The sequence below is a fragment of the Ostrea edulis genome, chromosome 2, assembly GCF_947568905.1.
Source record: "Ostrea edulis chromosome 2, xbOstEdul1.1, whole genome shotgun sequence".
Taxonomy (NCBI): Eukaryota; Metazoa; Mollusca; class Bivalvia; order Ostreida; family Ostreidae; genus Ostrea; species Ostrea edulis.
Genome location: NC_079165.1, coordinates 9749692 through 9765474, shown reverse-complemented (window position 1 = coordinate 9765474; position 15783 = coordinate 9749692). Strand labels below are relative to the sequence as shown.

Genomic DNA, 15783 nt, shown 5'->3' with positions numbered 1-15783 from the left:
GTACTACTTACAGATGATCACTGATGGGGACCTATTGTATGTTTTATTTATACGTGTATATATATTGTACTACTTACAGATGATTACTGATGGGGACCTATTGTATGTTTATTATATATACAGGGTTCGAAATTAACTTTTTCAAGCACTAGTCCATACGGACTAGTCACTATTGATGTTCACTAGTGCGCAAAGCATTTCACTAGTCCGTCCAGTATATCATAAAATGATCTTCCATTTTATTCAATAGTATTTAATCAAACCAAACACATCACAGTTGCAAACAATTCAATTTTTGACACCTACAGAAGAAAAAGAGACCACCATATTTTATTTCGCATTCAAGATCTTCAGAAGCATACAATATTAACCTCCAAGTTAATCCTTTTATAAACGTCCATAAGTGCGTTCGAGATCGACGTTCCTGTTGTTTTGGTGCTCAGATCTTAGAGTCGCAGGAGTTCGAAATTTTATCAATAAAGTCCAAAAAATTCACTCGATTGACCAAGTCATGAGCTATAGTGTTATGAACTACTGTGTTAGAGTCGCGAATGACGAGAACATGTGCACACAAACGTGCATGTTCTCAGACCACAATACTTACAATTCTTGCACCTAGAACACGTTCTCGTAATGTGTACTCGGCGTTCGGAATCGGCAGGAATTTACCAATTTGTGCACGTTCGAAGAACGGCGGTCTCGAACGCACTCCATGTGTTTGGAAGATCAGGCTGTCATAGTCATGCAAACACTTGACCATGCAGGTAATCAACCATAAGTTCAAACATCTAAGAGACTCAGACAAATCTTGCTAAAAATCTTTACCAATTCAAGATTGATTTCCGGATTTTCACTAGTCCGTACGGACTAGTGCTATAGAGAGTTCACTAGTCTGACGCATTTTTTACTAGTCTCAGACTTATGGACATGAGTTAATTTCAAACCCTGATATACATGTATATATATTTTACTACTTACAGATGATTTCTGATGGGGACCTATTGTATGTTTTATTTATACGTGTATATATATTGTACTACTTACAGATGATGACTGATGGAGACCTATTGTATGTTTTATATATACATGACTGTATATATATTGTGCTTCGTACAGATGGTCCCTGATGGGGACCTATTCGTATTGTATGTTTTATATATACATGACTGTATATATATTGTACTGTTTTAATACAGATGGTCCCTGACGGGGACCTATTGTATGTTTTATTTATACGTGTATATATATTGTACTGCTTACAGATGATCACTGATGGGGGCCTATTGTATGTTTTATATATATATTGTACTGTTTTAATACAGATAATCACTGATGGGAACTTGTTGTATGTGTTGAATGAGAAAGGGCTGGAGATTTATTCTAGCAGATGTAATGCTGCAGCCATTCATAACTCGGAGGATTTAAATGGGGTCACAAAGGTGAGTGCCAATGATGTCATATGTACCAGTATTCACAACATTAAGTCCTCAGGGTGTGATGAAGTACTTAGGGAGGGATGAAGTATTTAGGGTGTGATGAAGTACTTAGGGTGTGGTGAAGTACTTAGGGTGTGATGAAGTACTTAGGGTGTGGTGAAGTACTTAGGGTGTGATGAAATACTTAGGATGTGGTGAAGTACTTAGGGTGTGATGAAATACTTAGGGTATGATGAAATACATAGAGTGTGATGAAGTACTTAGGGTGTGATGAAATACATAGAGTGTGATGAAGTACTTAGGGTGTGATGAAATACTTAGAGTGTGATGAAGTACTTAGGGTGTGATGAAGTACTTAGGGAGGGATGAAATACTTAGAGTGTGATGAAGTACTTGGGTGTAATAAAGTACTTAGAGTGTGATGAAGTACTTAGTGTGTGTGATGAAGTACTTAGGGTGTGACGAAGCACTTATGGTTTGATGAAGTACTTTTAAAGGTGTGATGAAGTACTTAGGGTTTGATACTTAGGATGTGATGAAGTACTTAGGGTGTGATGAAATACTTAGGGTGTGATGAAGTACTTAGGGTTTGATACTTAGGATGTTATGAAGTACATGCACTTAGGGTGTGATGAAATACTTAGGGTGTGATGAAGTACTTAGTGTGTGGTGAAGTACTTAGTGTGTGGTGAAGTACTTAGGGTCTGATGAAGTATTTAGGGTTAGAGTGTGATGGAGTACTTGAATTAAGGCTCCTCACCAGCCAGAGAAAAAAAACCCAGGTATGTTTGAAAATTATTTGATGTTGATGATGAATGGCTGTCAATTGTGCATTATAAAGCTGTATTGACTTTTCAAAATGGAATATATGAATAGAGGAGACTGAAGAGACATTTGAACAAAATACCAAGTCCTTTACAAAGGGAAGATAATGTACATGCAGTGGAAAAAGTATGGGAAGATTTAAAAAACAAACTTGCTTTAATGTTCTTTTAAAAATATATTGTGATTTGCAAATTTAGATTTTTTACCCCCCCCCCCCTCCACTCCTTTTAAGGTTGTGTTGGGCTTCAAGATGATGTCAAAAATTATAGTAGATTCCTATATCAAAAGTTATCATAGTAGACTTCTATGTCAAAGGTTATCATAGTAGATTTCTATGTCAAAAGCTATTGCAGTGGATCCTTGTGTCAAAATATCGGACATTTCATCTGCACCCACCCCAGCAAACGTTTGTTATGTGAAGAAGCTTGTTAATACAAATGTAGTAATTCGATAAGTACATGTAGCTTCTTTTAAAGAAACATTCTAATTAAAAGATTTTTCTTCTACTTGACATAGGAATATACTATGATAACTTTTGACTTAGAAATCTACACCTATGCTAACTTTTGACATACAAATCTACCATGATGACTTTTGATATAGGAATCTACTATGCCAACTTTTGACATAGAACAGACAGATAAAGACTTTTTAAAAGGACAAAAAATATACTTTTGGTTTTATTTTTGTACCTGTAGCAAACTTCCAATTTATTGCAGTGTGTTATCCCACCTTTGATAAATCATTGAATGAAACTTGAACAAGGGAAAGTAAGAAGAAAGGACATATTTTTTTCTTTACAGGCTTACCCTTCAGCTGATCTAGAAATCTGCCTTCTTGGTTCTCATCCATTTATTGGTGCTACACAGATTGCTGTTGCTGATGATACAGTAGTATTATTGTCCAAAGTGGAGAGCTCCACAACAAAGTGAGTACAATGTAAGGCATTTACAAAGTGGAAAACTCCACAACAAGGTGAGTACAATATAACGCATGTACAAAGTGGAGAGCTCTACTACAAAAGATGTATGATGCATGTATAAAGTGGAGAGCTCTACTACAACATATAATACATGTATAAAGCCAAGACTTCCACTAGAAAGTAAGTATAATACATGAACAAAGTGGATGACTCCATGACAAATTAAGTACTATGCACATACTAATGGGAAATCGTTGTTTGCAGTGGCAGGTATCATGGAGAAAATATGTTTGTTTTTACTTTTAGAAATGAGGAGAGCATATGGAGTCTTTATGCCTTGGAAAAATGTTCTGTTTCTGAGCTCTTTAAAGATATGGTAAGTGGCCAATGTGACAGAAATGAAAATTATGTAGTATATCAATCATTTTTTATTTGAAATCCAGTAGATTTTCAAGAGTACTCAAATATGATGATTGAATTTTCTGTACAGGTAAATTACGGATCAAAGAATAAAAAATCAAGCAGTACAACATATCTACACATGCTGAAAGAAGGTCACATGATTGTCAGAAATGCTCTCATTGGTCAGCAAACTATAGACGAGCATCTGCTAGATTTATACAGGGAGTCTTGTGGTCTGCTTGGTGAACATTACTCACTGTAAGTGTAAATCTGCAGTATGTTTCAATTCAGTGAACCAAAAGAAAAAAAAGGCATTTGTTTGTTATAGATGAAATAGTCATTTCTGGAGTTGCTTGATGTTGTTTGAACATGAATACATGTATAATGGTGTGGTAGATGTTAAATAGCATTCATGGGAAGTTAAGCTTGTTCACATTCTAAATGTAAAACTCACTGATCCCAAAAGTATTAGGTTAAAGGAACTGGATGCCGTTTCATCAAACATCATAACTATAGTTGTGTAAGCTAATTTGGGGAAACAAATGATTAACGAAGCTGATCTGTCGTATGGTGGGTGGATTTACGGGAGTGTAATCATGTATATTTCATGAACATTTAATTTTAGATCTACTACGTCCAAAAAGTGTTCTTTCAATTGTGTATCTTAAATCTTGAAGAAAAAAATGTATGAGACTGTGAGGAAGTTATGAATAAAAAGTATTTAGCGAAGTATGATCATGAGTATCTGACTAGACTAAATATTTTACGTAAGTCAGTTTCATCGAATGATGTAACTTTAGAATTTACGAAAGTTTTCTGATAACTAGTAGAAATGCTACGTCGGGTCGAACCCTAACGTAAGTACCTACATAAGCAAAAATCATGGCCGACTGTTTGTATATACGGAATTTTTACCGATGAGCTTTGTTTCGTGATAGATTTTTTTCGAGATAGGAAGCTTTTAGACGTCTACAATCTGCACATGTACAGTGTTATTCCCAAATCCCTTTGTAAGGTATTCCGCCATCAAGGAAACATTCACTTTGTTGTGATATGTATTTATAAATCACTTCAAAACTTATGGTCTGATTAACTTGAAACATATGATTAGCGAAGCTGATCTCTGTCGTATGGTGGTGGATTTACAGGAGTGTAATCATGTATATTTCATGAACATTTAATTTTAGATCTACTACGTCCAAAAAGTGTTCTTTCAATTGTGTATCTTAAATCTTGAAGAAAAAAATGTATGAGACTGTGAGGAAGTTATGAATAAAAAGTATTTAGCGAAGTATGATCATGAGTATCATTAGTAGCCTACCACCCCCCACCCCTCTACACACACACGATATTTGTGGTTAAATGTTTTGAGGCACTCATAGTAAAAGACTCTAGCACCCCTCTGATTGAAGAAAATGAAACCTAAGAGAGAAAAAAAATTGAGGCAATCATTACATAGAAGACTCTAACACCATACCACCCACCTCTGAATTTGGATTTTGCAGATAGGGCAAAACACCTTTTTTACGTTTCAAAAATGTTTGAATAGCCAACACCAAATTTATGTTCCGGCTTCATAACCCCCCCCCCCCCCCCTTGCAAAATCTCAAATTATAAATTATGCACATATATTTAATTGTTCAAACACATTCAAAGGTCTACATTAATTATCCAATTAAATTACATGTATAGATATATAGTAGATGTGTTGTGTAGCTGTAGACCTACATGTACATGCACTTGAATATGATAACACTTGAAATCATAAAAAACCCAACTTTTTGTAGGAGAAGAGATGTAAAATATATACATGTGAATAAAGATATGCTTTGTTTATGGAGTGATTAGAGTATCTTATCTGTGTTAGAGCAAGGAAACCATGAGTTTGTATACATTTTCATTTGCTTTATATATTTGATTTAGTATGCAGTGGCCAAACAGTTTGGTAAAGGAAAATTTAACCGCCTTTGAAACACTGCCATCTCTGTCTCCCACCAATTTGGTCTGTGCGTTTTCTTTGCATTCATTTCGCTCATTGTTTTGGTTCAGATGACAAATGGAAAAAACCCATAAAGTACATGTGCGCATTCTCAGGACGTGGTAGCTAAGCACTGAAGCATAGTTGATAAAATAGTCAAGTAGTAACATACGCATGTATTTACGTTGTTTCTTGAAACATGGTTTGCGATAAGCTAAGATTACACGTAACTAGATTTACGTAGTCGGCATAAGACTTAGTTCAAAATTTACACTTATTGATGAAACGACATCCAGATGTTTGTATCATGAAAGATGAAGATAACAAACTGTGATCAATCTCATAACTCCTATAAGCAATACAAATAGAGAGTTTGGGCAAACACGGACCCCTGGATATACCAGAGGTGGGATCAGGGGCCTAGGAGGAGTAAGCAATTCCTGTCGACCGGTCACACCCGCCGTGAGCCCTATATCTTGATCAGGTAAATGGAGTTATCCGTAATCAAAATCAGTGTGCCAAGAATGGCCTAACAATCGGTATGAAACAAGTCAGACAGCATTTGACCCAATGATAGGTTGTATTGGCAAACTAGATTGTTATAACCACCATAGAATTTTCGAAATGCTGACTTTAAATGAGATTGTTGAAAATTGTACTTCGTTGATATGCATTTTAATGAAATCTTTTTTAATATATGGAATTTGAACTTTGTTGGGTTTAGGCCTGATGCTGAGGATTATAAGATGTGCTTGCCCTACTATTTGATGTCCGGTCTCTCCATCAGGGATATCGTCAGACAAGCTGTGCTGTACAAACAACAGTCCAAAAAGGTCAGAAAATCAAAGGTCATTCTGGGTCAAGTCTGCTGGAGAAAGGAGTTTGGATATTGATACTGATTATAATTTGTTATACTATTTCATCTTCATTGTATAAAAATATATATAGGGCAGATAGTTTAACTACTGAGTGAGATATTGAACTGACTAACTACTGAGTGATGTAAATATTGAACTGGCAAACTACTGAGTGATGTAGATATTGAACTGGCTAACTACTGAGTGAGGTAGATATTGAACTGGCTAACTACTGAGTGAGGTAGATATTGAACTGGCTAACTACTGAGTGATGTAGATATTGAACTGGCTAACTACTGAGTGATGTAGATATTGAACTGACTAACTACTGAGTGATGTAGATATTGAACTGGCAAACTACTGAGTGATGTAGATTTTGAACTGGCTAGGTACAGAGTGATATAGATATTGAACTGGCTAACTACTGAGTGATGTAGATATTGAACTGGCTAACTACTGAGTGATGTAGATATTGAACTGGCTAACTACTGAGTGATGTAGATATTGAACTGGCTAACTACTGAGTGATGTAGATATTGAACTGGCTAACTACTGAGTGATGTAGATATTGAACTGGCTAACTACTGAGTGATGTACATGTTGAACTGGCTAACTACTGAGTGATGTAGATATTGAACTGGCTAACTACTGAGTGATATAGATTTTGAACTGACTAACTACTGAGTGATGTAGATATTGAACTGGCTAACTACTGAGTGATGTAGATATTGAACTGGCTAACTACTGAGTGATGTAGATATTGAACTAGCTAACTACTGAGTGATGTAGATATTGAACTGGCTAACTACTGAGTGATGTAGATATTGAACTGGCTAACTACTGAGTGATGTAGATATTGAACTAGCTAACTACTGAGTGATGTAGATATTGAACTGGCTAACTACTGAGTGATGTAGATATTGAACTAGCTAACTACTGAGTGATGTAGATATTGAACTGGCTTATTACTATAGATATTGAATTGGCATTCATCTCAAGTTGTAATTTTACAGACAACACCATACTGCTATGGAAAAGGGTTTGGCTATTTCCTTAACCATGTATTATTTCAAGAAGGGGAGCCATTTGTTTTACCTGAGGTAAGGGCATTTTTGTGTGTTCTGAGGAACAAACAGAATTACAGTGTAAATCAAAGTTTAGTTGCAGATCTTAATTTTCACTATCTAGAATTTGTGAAATTTTACTACATATTCTGTATTTCATGAAACATTGATTGTCACAAGCTCCAGTAAAACATTGATTGTCATAAGCTCCTGTAAAACATTGTTTTCACAAGCTCCTGTAAAACATTGATTGCCACAAGCTCCTGTAAAACATTGATTGCCACAAGCTCCTGTAAAACATTAATTGTCACAAGTTCCTGTAAAACATTGATTGTCACAAGCTCCTGTAAAACATTGATTGCCACAAGCTACTGTAAAACATTAATTGTCACAAGCTCCAGTTAAACATTGATTGTCACAAGTTCCTGTAAAATATTGATTGTCACGACTTCCTGTAAAACATTGATTGCCACAAGCTCCTGTAAAACATTGATAGTTAGAAGCTCTAGTAGATACTGTGAATCACATTTTTTGTAAGAACTTTATGTACATGTAATTTTGCCAGACTAGTCATTTGCGAAAATTTAGTTCTCACAATCAAAATCTTACATACAATGATTTACGAAAGGTTATGTCTAGTGATAAATACATCATTGTATCCTCACAAAAATAAGCCCTCGCTAAGTGATCTACAGTGATTTAGGATTTTGTGACTTGTTTGCTGTTTTTGTCATACAGACCGATGGCGACCAGATTTTGGAGGTGTGCACGGAAGTTCTGCCTGGCAGACTATCAGAGATTACCCTGTTCTCACGCCTCCAGACATACAACCCAGACGTCTCACTCAAACTGCTACAGACACAGATGCAGCATAAATCATGTGTTGACGAAAAACACAGGTACAGTCAGACCTCGTTATCTCAAAACTCGATGGGACCGAGAAAAAAATTTGAAATATTCAAGGATTTGAGATATTGAGGGTAAAATACTTAAAGAATAAGTGGTTGGGATTTCCGAATCACTTCGACATATCCACGGTATTCAAGATATCAGTGTTCCAGATACAAAAGTTAAACTGCATATATTTTCATATTCAGTCTTTGAAACAAGAATTGTACAGTGTATTTTGTGTGACTCTCCAAGCAGTTCAGTTTAATTTTGTTGCTTCAGCCCAGTTGACATGGTTGCCCTGGCCTGTCTGCATTTAAAGCTGTGTGACCCAGAGCCCGCACACATTGCGTTGATGTCAATACCACAAAGGGAGCTAACCAAAATCTGTATTCAGCACCATCAGCTTCTTCATCAGGACTTCATAGAATTATCTCCCTTGTCACAGGTACCGACATGATTTTATAATTTTCCTTCCAATGGAAGTAATAAAATGCATACATGTGGAAGGAAAAGGATGAAAGAAGAAATAGTTTGTAACAACCTGAGTTACCTACAATGCCTTCTGAGAAGTTAGTGTATGTAAAGTTAAGGTTAGGTATAGACCTTCTGAGAAGTTAGTATGTGTAAAGTTAAGGTTAGGTTTAGGCCGTCTGAGAAGTTAGTATGTGTAAAGTTAAGGTTAGGTATAGGCCTTCTGAGAAGTTAGTATGTGTAAAGTTAAGGTTAGGTATAGACCTTCTGAGAAGTTAGTATGTGTAAAGTTAAGGTTAGGTTTAGACCTTCTGAGAAGTTAGTATGTGTAAAGTTAAGGTTAGGTATAGACCTTCTGAGAAGTTAGTATGTGTAAAGTTAAGGTTAGGTTTAGGCCGTCTGAGAAGTTAGTATGTGTAAAGTTAAGGTTAGGTATAGGCCTTCTGAGAAGTTAGTATGTGTAAAGATAAGGTTAGGTATATGTAAAGTTAAGGTTAGGTATAGGCCTTCTGAGAAGTTAGTATGTGTAAAGTTAAGGTTAGGTATAGGCCTTCTGAGAAGTTAGTATGTGTAAAGTTAAGGTTAGGTATAGACCTTCTGAGAAGTTAGTATGTGTAAAGTTAAGGTTAGGTATAGGCCTTCTGAGAAGTTAGTGTATGTAAAGTTAAGGTTAGGTATAGGCGTTTCAATTCAAATAAGAATCTAAGGAAAACAGAACTGATCATTTTGATTCTTTAAATCAATAATTCAAACTCAACTACAGTAAAACACACTTATAACAAATTCATGCTTATTGCGAAGTGATATTTATTCCCCTCTGAGAGGAAAATAACAAAAATTGAATTGTATATAACAAAGTATGGTTACAACGAACAGTTTTTCGCTGGCCCTGGAGGTTCGCTATAAGCGTGTCTTACTGTATTATGATGTACTGCAGGGATTAACACAGATATTGAATCTTCCATAAGGTTAAGTGGAATTCAATATTAAAATTATTGCTGCGCAGATGCTATGCATGTCCTTGTGCGATCATTATCTAAAGTCATGATCAGGTCTTTATGTTTTATTGGGTATTACACTTGAAATATAGGAATCATCATTTATGTTATCAAATGCCTTTTGTGCAGCAGTAAGGATAATGAGTAGACAGTATACCGATATTGTTTTAAATTACTCACTGAAACCGTTTTGTTGTCATTGCTAGTTTCCCCATGTAGTAAGCTCTGCTTGTCATATTGTGACATCATATTCAAAACTACATCCATGTTGCATACAATCAGTATTAATGTGTTCAAACCATGAACCAGGATAGTCTGTTGTGTCCCACTGCAAAGGAAAATCTAGGCATTTGATTGGACGACAAGCTGGGAATATGAGGTCATAAGCCCTACCAAGAATGGATGGGATAGAAAATGGCGTCGATAGATCTATAAACTTATCCGCTTCGTACAATAAACATTATAAACATCACTCTGCTGTTGGACATATTCCTTATATGGATTCTTGGCAAGGTATATGAACTCACATTTCCTGTCAAAGTATATATTCTCACTCGCTCAGGAGAATTTAAACTTTGACGGGGAGTATTTGAGTCCATATACCCTGCCAAGAATCCATATAACCAATAACAGTAAAACATGGCTACAGCGAACATGTTTATAATGAATTTATGGTTATAGCGAAGTGATTCACTGTAGTTTTAAAACATATTATGAAGTCATTGGATATGACAAATTATATTTATGACGAATCAAAATTGTTCATCCCAGCACTTCACTATAAGCATGTTTTACTGTAATTGTTCATTCCCAGCACTTCACTATAAGCATGTTTTACTGTAATTGTTTGTCCTCAGCACTTCACTATGAGTGTGTTTTACTATATTTTGATTATCTCATCAGCTTAGAAGTGTTTGCATGCATGATTTGATGTCTGTGTGTTCACATGTTTCATGTTTTGATGTCTTGACCAGTTGATGAGGTGCCATTGTCCCCAGGTACTGATCACTTCTCTGGTGGCCTTACTGGACAGAGGGATGATATCTCTTGACCTGGCCATCAGATTATTACAGGTGAGTTCTATAGAAGTATGTATAAGATTGCTGCAGGTGAATTCTAAAAAGTAGACATTAGATTACTACAATTGAGTTCTAAAAAGTATACAAGTGCACTGGGAATTTTTTTAATTTTTTCCCATTAAAAGTACAGTGAAGCAAATTGTTCATACTTTCAGATATTTCTGCTTAAGCTTTCAAATGTTAGTAATTGTATGAAGCAGAGAAACTTAAAAATCCCAATAACTTCTAGGTGTCAGATTGAAAAAAAAAAAAGAAATGAACTTACTAAAATATTTTAAACTATGTCATTTCAAATTTTTTTACCATTTGAAAGAATATATACCAAAAGTTTCGACATTAAACGATATATACCTTCATACATGTAGAGCAAAACATGATATGATTTGTTGCAGCAGAACAATACCAATGGCTTTTGTAAAGATAACTATGTAATTACATTTACGAGATGTTGAACATTTACATTTACGGGATGTTGAACAATTACATTTACGAGATGTTGAACAATTACATTTACGAGATGTTGAACAATTACATTTACGAGATGTTGAACATTTACATTTACGAGATGTTGAACATTTACATTTACGAGATGTTGAACATTTTCATTGGATCTTAACAGGGGACACAAGATGCAGAAGCAAAGTTCAAGAACAATCACATTAAAGAATATCTGGAGAAAATTTTAGAAGGTGAGCTTGTGAAAGTATTATCTGCTCTGTGGAGACACTATCATCTTGTATTTCAGAATATAAGTATGAAGAGATTAATGACTATGTTACTTACAAGCTTACAGAGAAATTGGAGCAGCAATAACACTAGGATAGATGTGCAGTTATTTGTCTAAGAATAGGATTAGTGTGCAGTTATTTGTCTTACAATAGGATTAGTGTGCAGTTATTTGTATTTGCCTAACAATAGGATTAGTGTGCAGTTATTTGCCTAACAATAGGATTAGTGTGCAGTTATTTGTCTAACAATAGGATTAGTGTGCAGTTATTTGTCTTACAATAGGATTAGTGTGCAGTTATTTGTCTAAGAATAGGATTAGTGTGCAGTTATTTTTCTATCAATAGGATAAGTGTACTGTTATTTGTCTAATAGGATTAGTGCACTGTTATTTGACTAACACTAGGATAGGTGTGCAGTTATTTGTCTAAGAATAGGATTAGTGTGCAGTTATTTGTATTTGCCTAACAATAGGATTAGTGTGCAGTTATTTGTCTAACAATAGGATTAGTGTGCAGTTATTTGTCTAACAATAGGATTAGTGTACATTTATTTACCTAACAATAGGATTAATTTAATGTGCAGTTATTTGCCTAACAGTAGGATTATTATGCAGTTATTTGCCTAACAGTAGGATTATTATGCAGTTATTTGCCTAACAATTGCAATAACACTAGAATAAGTGTGCACTTGTTTGGGTAACACTTGAAGAGTGGAGATACACATGTACTCTCTTGGATTTTAAAAGAACATTGTCTCGATATTTGTTTGATTGTTTTAAATTTTGAAATAAACATCCATTGTATTTTTTTTGTAGATAATCGAAGAAAATATGTGTTTGAAGAAGCTGCTGTAAGTTAAATTATCATTTTCAAATCAGCTGTTAATGGTGGAACAATGTAAAAGAAAAATCAGATTTTTTGTACAATGCACATTAATATCTATATTTTTGTTTTCTTTCAGGTTCTACTCTCTGAAATCTACATGAAGAGAATTATTTATTTAACACACCCCACTGAAAGGTCAAGATGTAGTGCACTGACTCAGGTAACATAATAGAAGACAGTTAATGCACTGATACAGGTAACATAATACAAATAGAGGATGTGTACTTTAATTTGCGTGACTGATATATAAGTTATATAGGTATATCATTAGAATGTACACAATCAACAATGATGATTGTTCTTTATTTTTATATTGTCTCTGTGTTCTATTCTTAGAACAAAACAAAAATATTAAATGGCTTGTTTAAACAAAAACCTCTTATCATTCCGAGGGAAAAAATCACAATAAATTAAAAAAAAATTGAGAACTTTCGATGATGAAAGCATACTTCATAAGAGGTGTATTAATGAGCCATTAAATAGAATTTTGGTGGAATGAGCCACCTTGATATTTGATCTTTAATTGGTATAGTGTCTCCGTCAAGTTATATTAAATCAACTGGATAATAGAAAGTATTGATCTGTGGTTGTATAATTAGATTTTAACCATGTGCATCATAATTAATCATGCCATTGCTTAATTAGAGTAAAACTACTGGATACTTTGGCCAGAGATATTCTTGGTTGGACGAGTTGCCTCCCTTCACTGGATTATTCTCCTTAAGGCAGCCCTGTCTGTATCTCAGACAAAGCAGTCCTACCACTGTGAGAAAGAACAACATCGCAGCTCCAGCGCCCTCTGTCGGAAAACAGAACTGCCCCTGTGCTCTCTGTCACGAGGATCTCCTTAAATTGCAGGTACCACAATTGTCACAAGCATTTACAGCTCTGTAACAAGTACACTGTAGCCTATGCCACATCAAATACCGTAGAATCCTTTTACAACAAAATTGTGGGGCCAATTTTTGCGGATTACCAAAATTTTCTAGTTTCAATAGTATGTAATTCCTTGGGTATGATTTCTCTCTTTTGAAGCATTTTATAAATTTTGTATTTCATTGTGGGAGGGTACCCACAAAATCCAAAAAAATTAAGCCCCTATGAAAGTTCATGATTCCACGGTATTTGTTAAAAGGTTGGGGTTTTTTTTGGGGGGGGGGGGGGCATTATTTTCCTTATACATGTCACTGTTTTTATCCATTTCTACTAGCCTAGTTGTATGTACATGTATACATGTTTCGTATCCCGCTTGTTAGTTCTTAGAACTGTAACTATGCAATGCTGTATGTTGCATTTGTAACAAAGACTTGCTAAACATGAATTTCTAAATGCTTTTACAATGACATATGTTTGTTGATAGTATAGAGCATTTATTTATTTTATTTGAGCTTAATCATCTCAGCCAAGCTTGTCCTCAACAATTAAAACACGGCAAATTTAATGAAATCTGAATAATTCTCAAATAACAAGATATCCTTGTGTTCATTAAATGTGGGACCAGAAAAAAATGTTTTTCAATGTGTTAGGTAGATCATAATGAAGTAGGATGAACCCGCACTGAACTTGCTAACTCTTTCATTGACTAATTCCAGGGTATGCTGTGTTCTCCGTGCTGCAGTAGAACTGTAGTGGACAAGACCCTAGACCTCCTCCACACCTCCACGTCCATACAGGGCGACACCTCCACGTCCATACAGGGCTGGGACGCTGTCTGGATGCTGTGTAAAATCCGGACGGAGGTCACAGAGACCTTCAAGGTCGTGGTGGAGAGGTACCCGGCTATTGTCCTTAGTTATGGTACATCAGTACTGGGGACAGATTCCAGCTTGGTGAGTGGTCTATGTGTTTTAAGGTTTCAATGAACAAAGCTATGTTCAGGTGAATCTACTTTTTATTCATTCATTGGATGCTGTTTAAAGTCTTACCAAGTATGACAGAGCTCTTTAGAAGAAATATTAAACCTGTATGTATACAATAAAACATGGTTATAGCAAACTTCCAGGGCTAACTAAATACAGTTCGTTATTACTAAACTTCATTATACAGTAAAACACGGTTATAGAATACCTCCAGGGCTAACTAAATACAGTTCATTATTACTAAACTTCATTATACAGTAAAACACGGTTACAGAATACATCCAGGGCTAACTAAATACAGTTCATTATTACTAAACTTCATTATACAGTAAAACACGGTTATAGAATACCTCCAGGGCTAACTAAATACAGTTCATTATTACTAAACTTCATTATACAGTAAAACACGGTTATAGAATACCTCCAGGGCTAACTAAATACAGTTCATTATTACTAAACTTCATTATACAGTAAAACACAGTTATAGCAAATCTCCAGGACTAACTAAATACAGTTCGTTATTACTAAACTTCATTATACAGTAAAACACGGTTATAGCAAACCTCCAGGACTAACTAAATACAGTTCGTTATTACTAAACTTCATTATACAGTAAAACATGGTTATAGCAAACCTCCAGGACTAACTAAATACAGTTCGTTATTACTAAACTTCATTATACAGTAAAACACGGTTATAGCAAACCTCCAGGACTAACTAAATACAGTTCTTTATTACTAAACTTTGTTATACAGTAAAACATGGTTATAGAATACCTCCAGGGCTAACTAAATACAGTTCATTATTACTAAACTTCATTATACAGTAAAACACGGTTATAGAATACATCCAGGGCTATCTAAATACAGTTCGTTATTACTAAACTTCGTTATACAGTAAAACACGGTTATAGAATACCTCCAGGGCTAACTAAATACAGTTCATTATTACTAAACTTCGTTATACAGTAAAACACGGTTATAGAATACATCCAGGGCTATCTAAATACAGTTCGTTATTACTAAACTTCGTTATACAGTAAAACACGGTTATAGAATACATCCAGGGCTAACTAAATACAGTTCGTTATTACTAAACTTCATTATACAGTAAAACACGGTTATAGCAAACCTCCAGGGCTAACTAAATACCGTTCGTTATTACTAAACTTTGTTATATTCAGTAACATTTTTGTTATTTTCCTTACAGAGTGGACTAAATATCGCAATAAGCTTAAATTTATTTTATAAGAATGTTCATTATAAGTGTGTTTTACTGTACTATTTAAAAAACTGACATGATATGATGGTGGATCTGCAATCACATGGTCATACAACAGTATTTTGTATAATTAGTTCACTTCTAAGTATTGTGTAGAATTTGTCTTC

General features: G+C 34.9%; 1 protein-coding gene across 1 annotated transcript in view; it reads left to right on the top strand.

Moving 5' to 3' along the window:
* The window catches only part of LOC125680481 (BLOC-2 complex member HPS3-like), a 32873-nt gene that overhangs the window by 15150 nt on the left and 1940 nt on the right, over positions 1-15783 (top strand). Inside the window, exons 5-18 of the mRNA XM_048920099.2 lie at positions 1323-1439; positions 3065-3189; positions 3490-3559; positions 3674-3843; positions 6288-6396; positions 7434-7520; positions 8223-8383; positions 8655-8820; positions 10819-10917; positions 11543-11612; positions 12467-12501; positions 12613-12696; positions 13182-13394; positions 14129-14365. Coding sequence (XP_048776056.2) covers positions 1323-1439; positions 3065-3189; positions 3490-3559; positions 3674-3843; positions 6288-6396; positions 7434-7520; positions 8223-8383; positions 8655-8820; positions 10819-10917; positions 11543-11612; positions 12467-12501; positions 12613-12696; positions 13182-13394; positions 14129-14365 — 1743 coding nt within the window. The remainder of the gene's footprint in view (positions 1-1322; positions 1440-3064; positions 3190-3489; positions 3560-3673; positions 3844-6287; positions 6397-7433; positions 7521-8222; positions 8384-8654; positions 8821-10818; positions 10918-11542; positions 11613-12466; positions 12502-12612; positions 12697-13181; positions 13395-14128; positions 14366-15783) is intronic.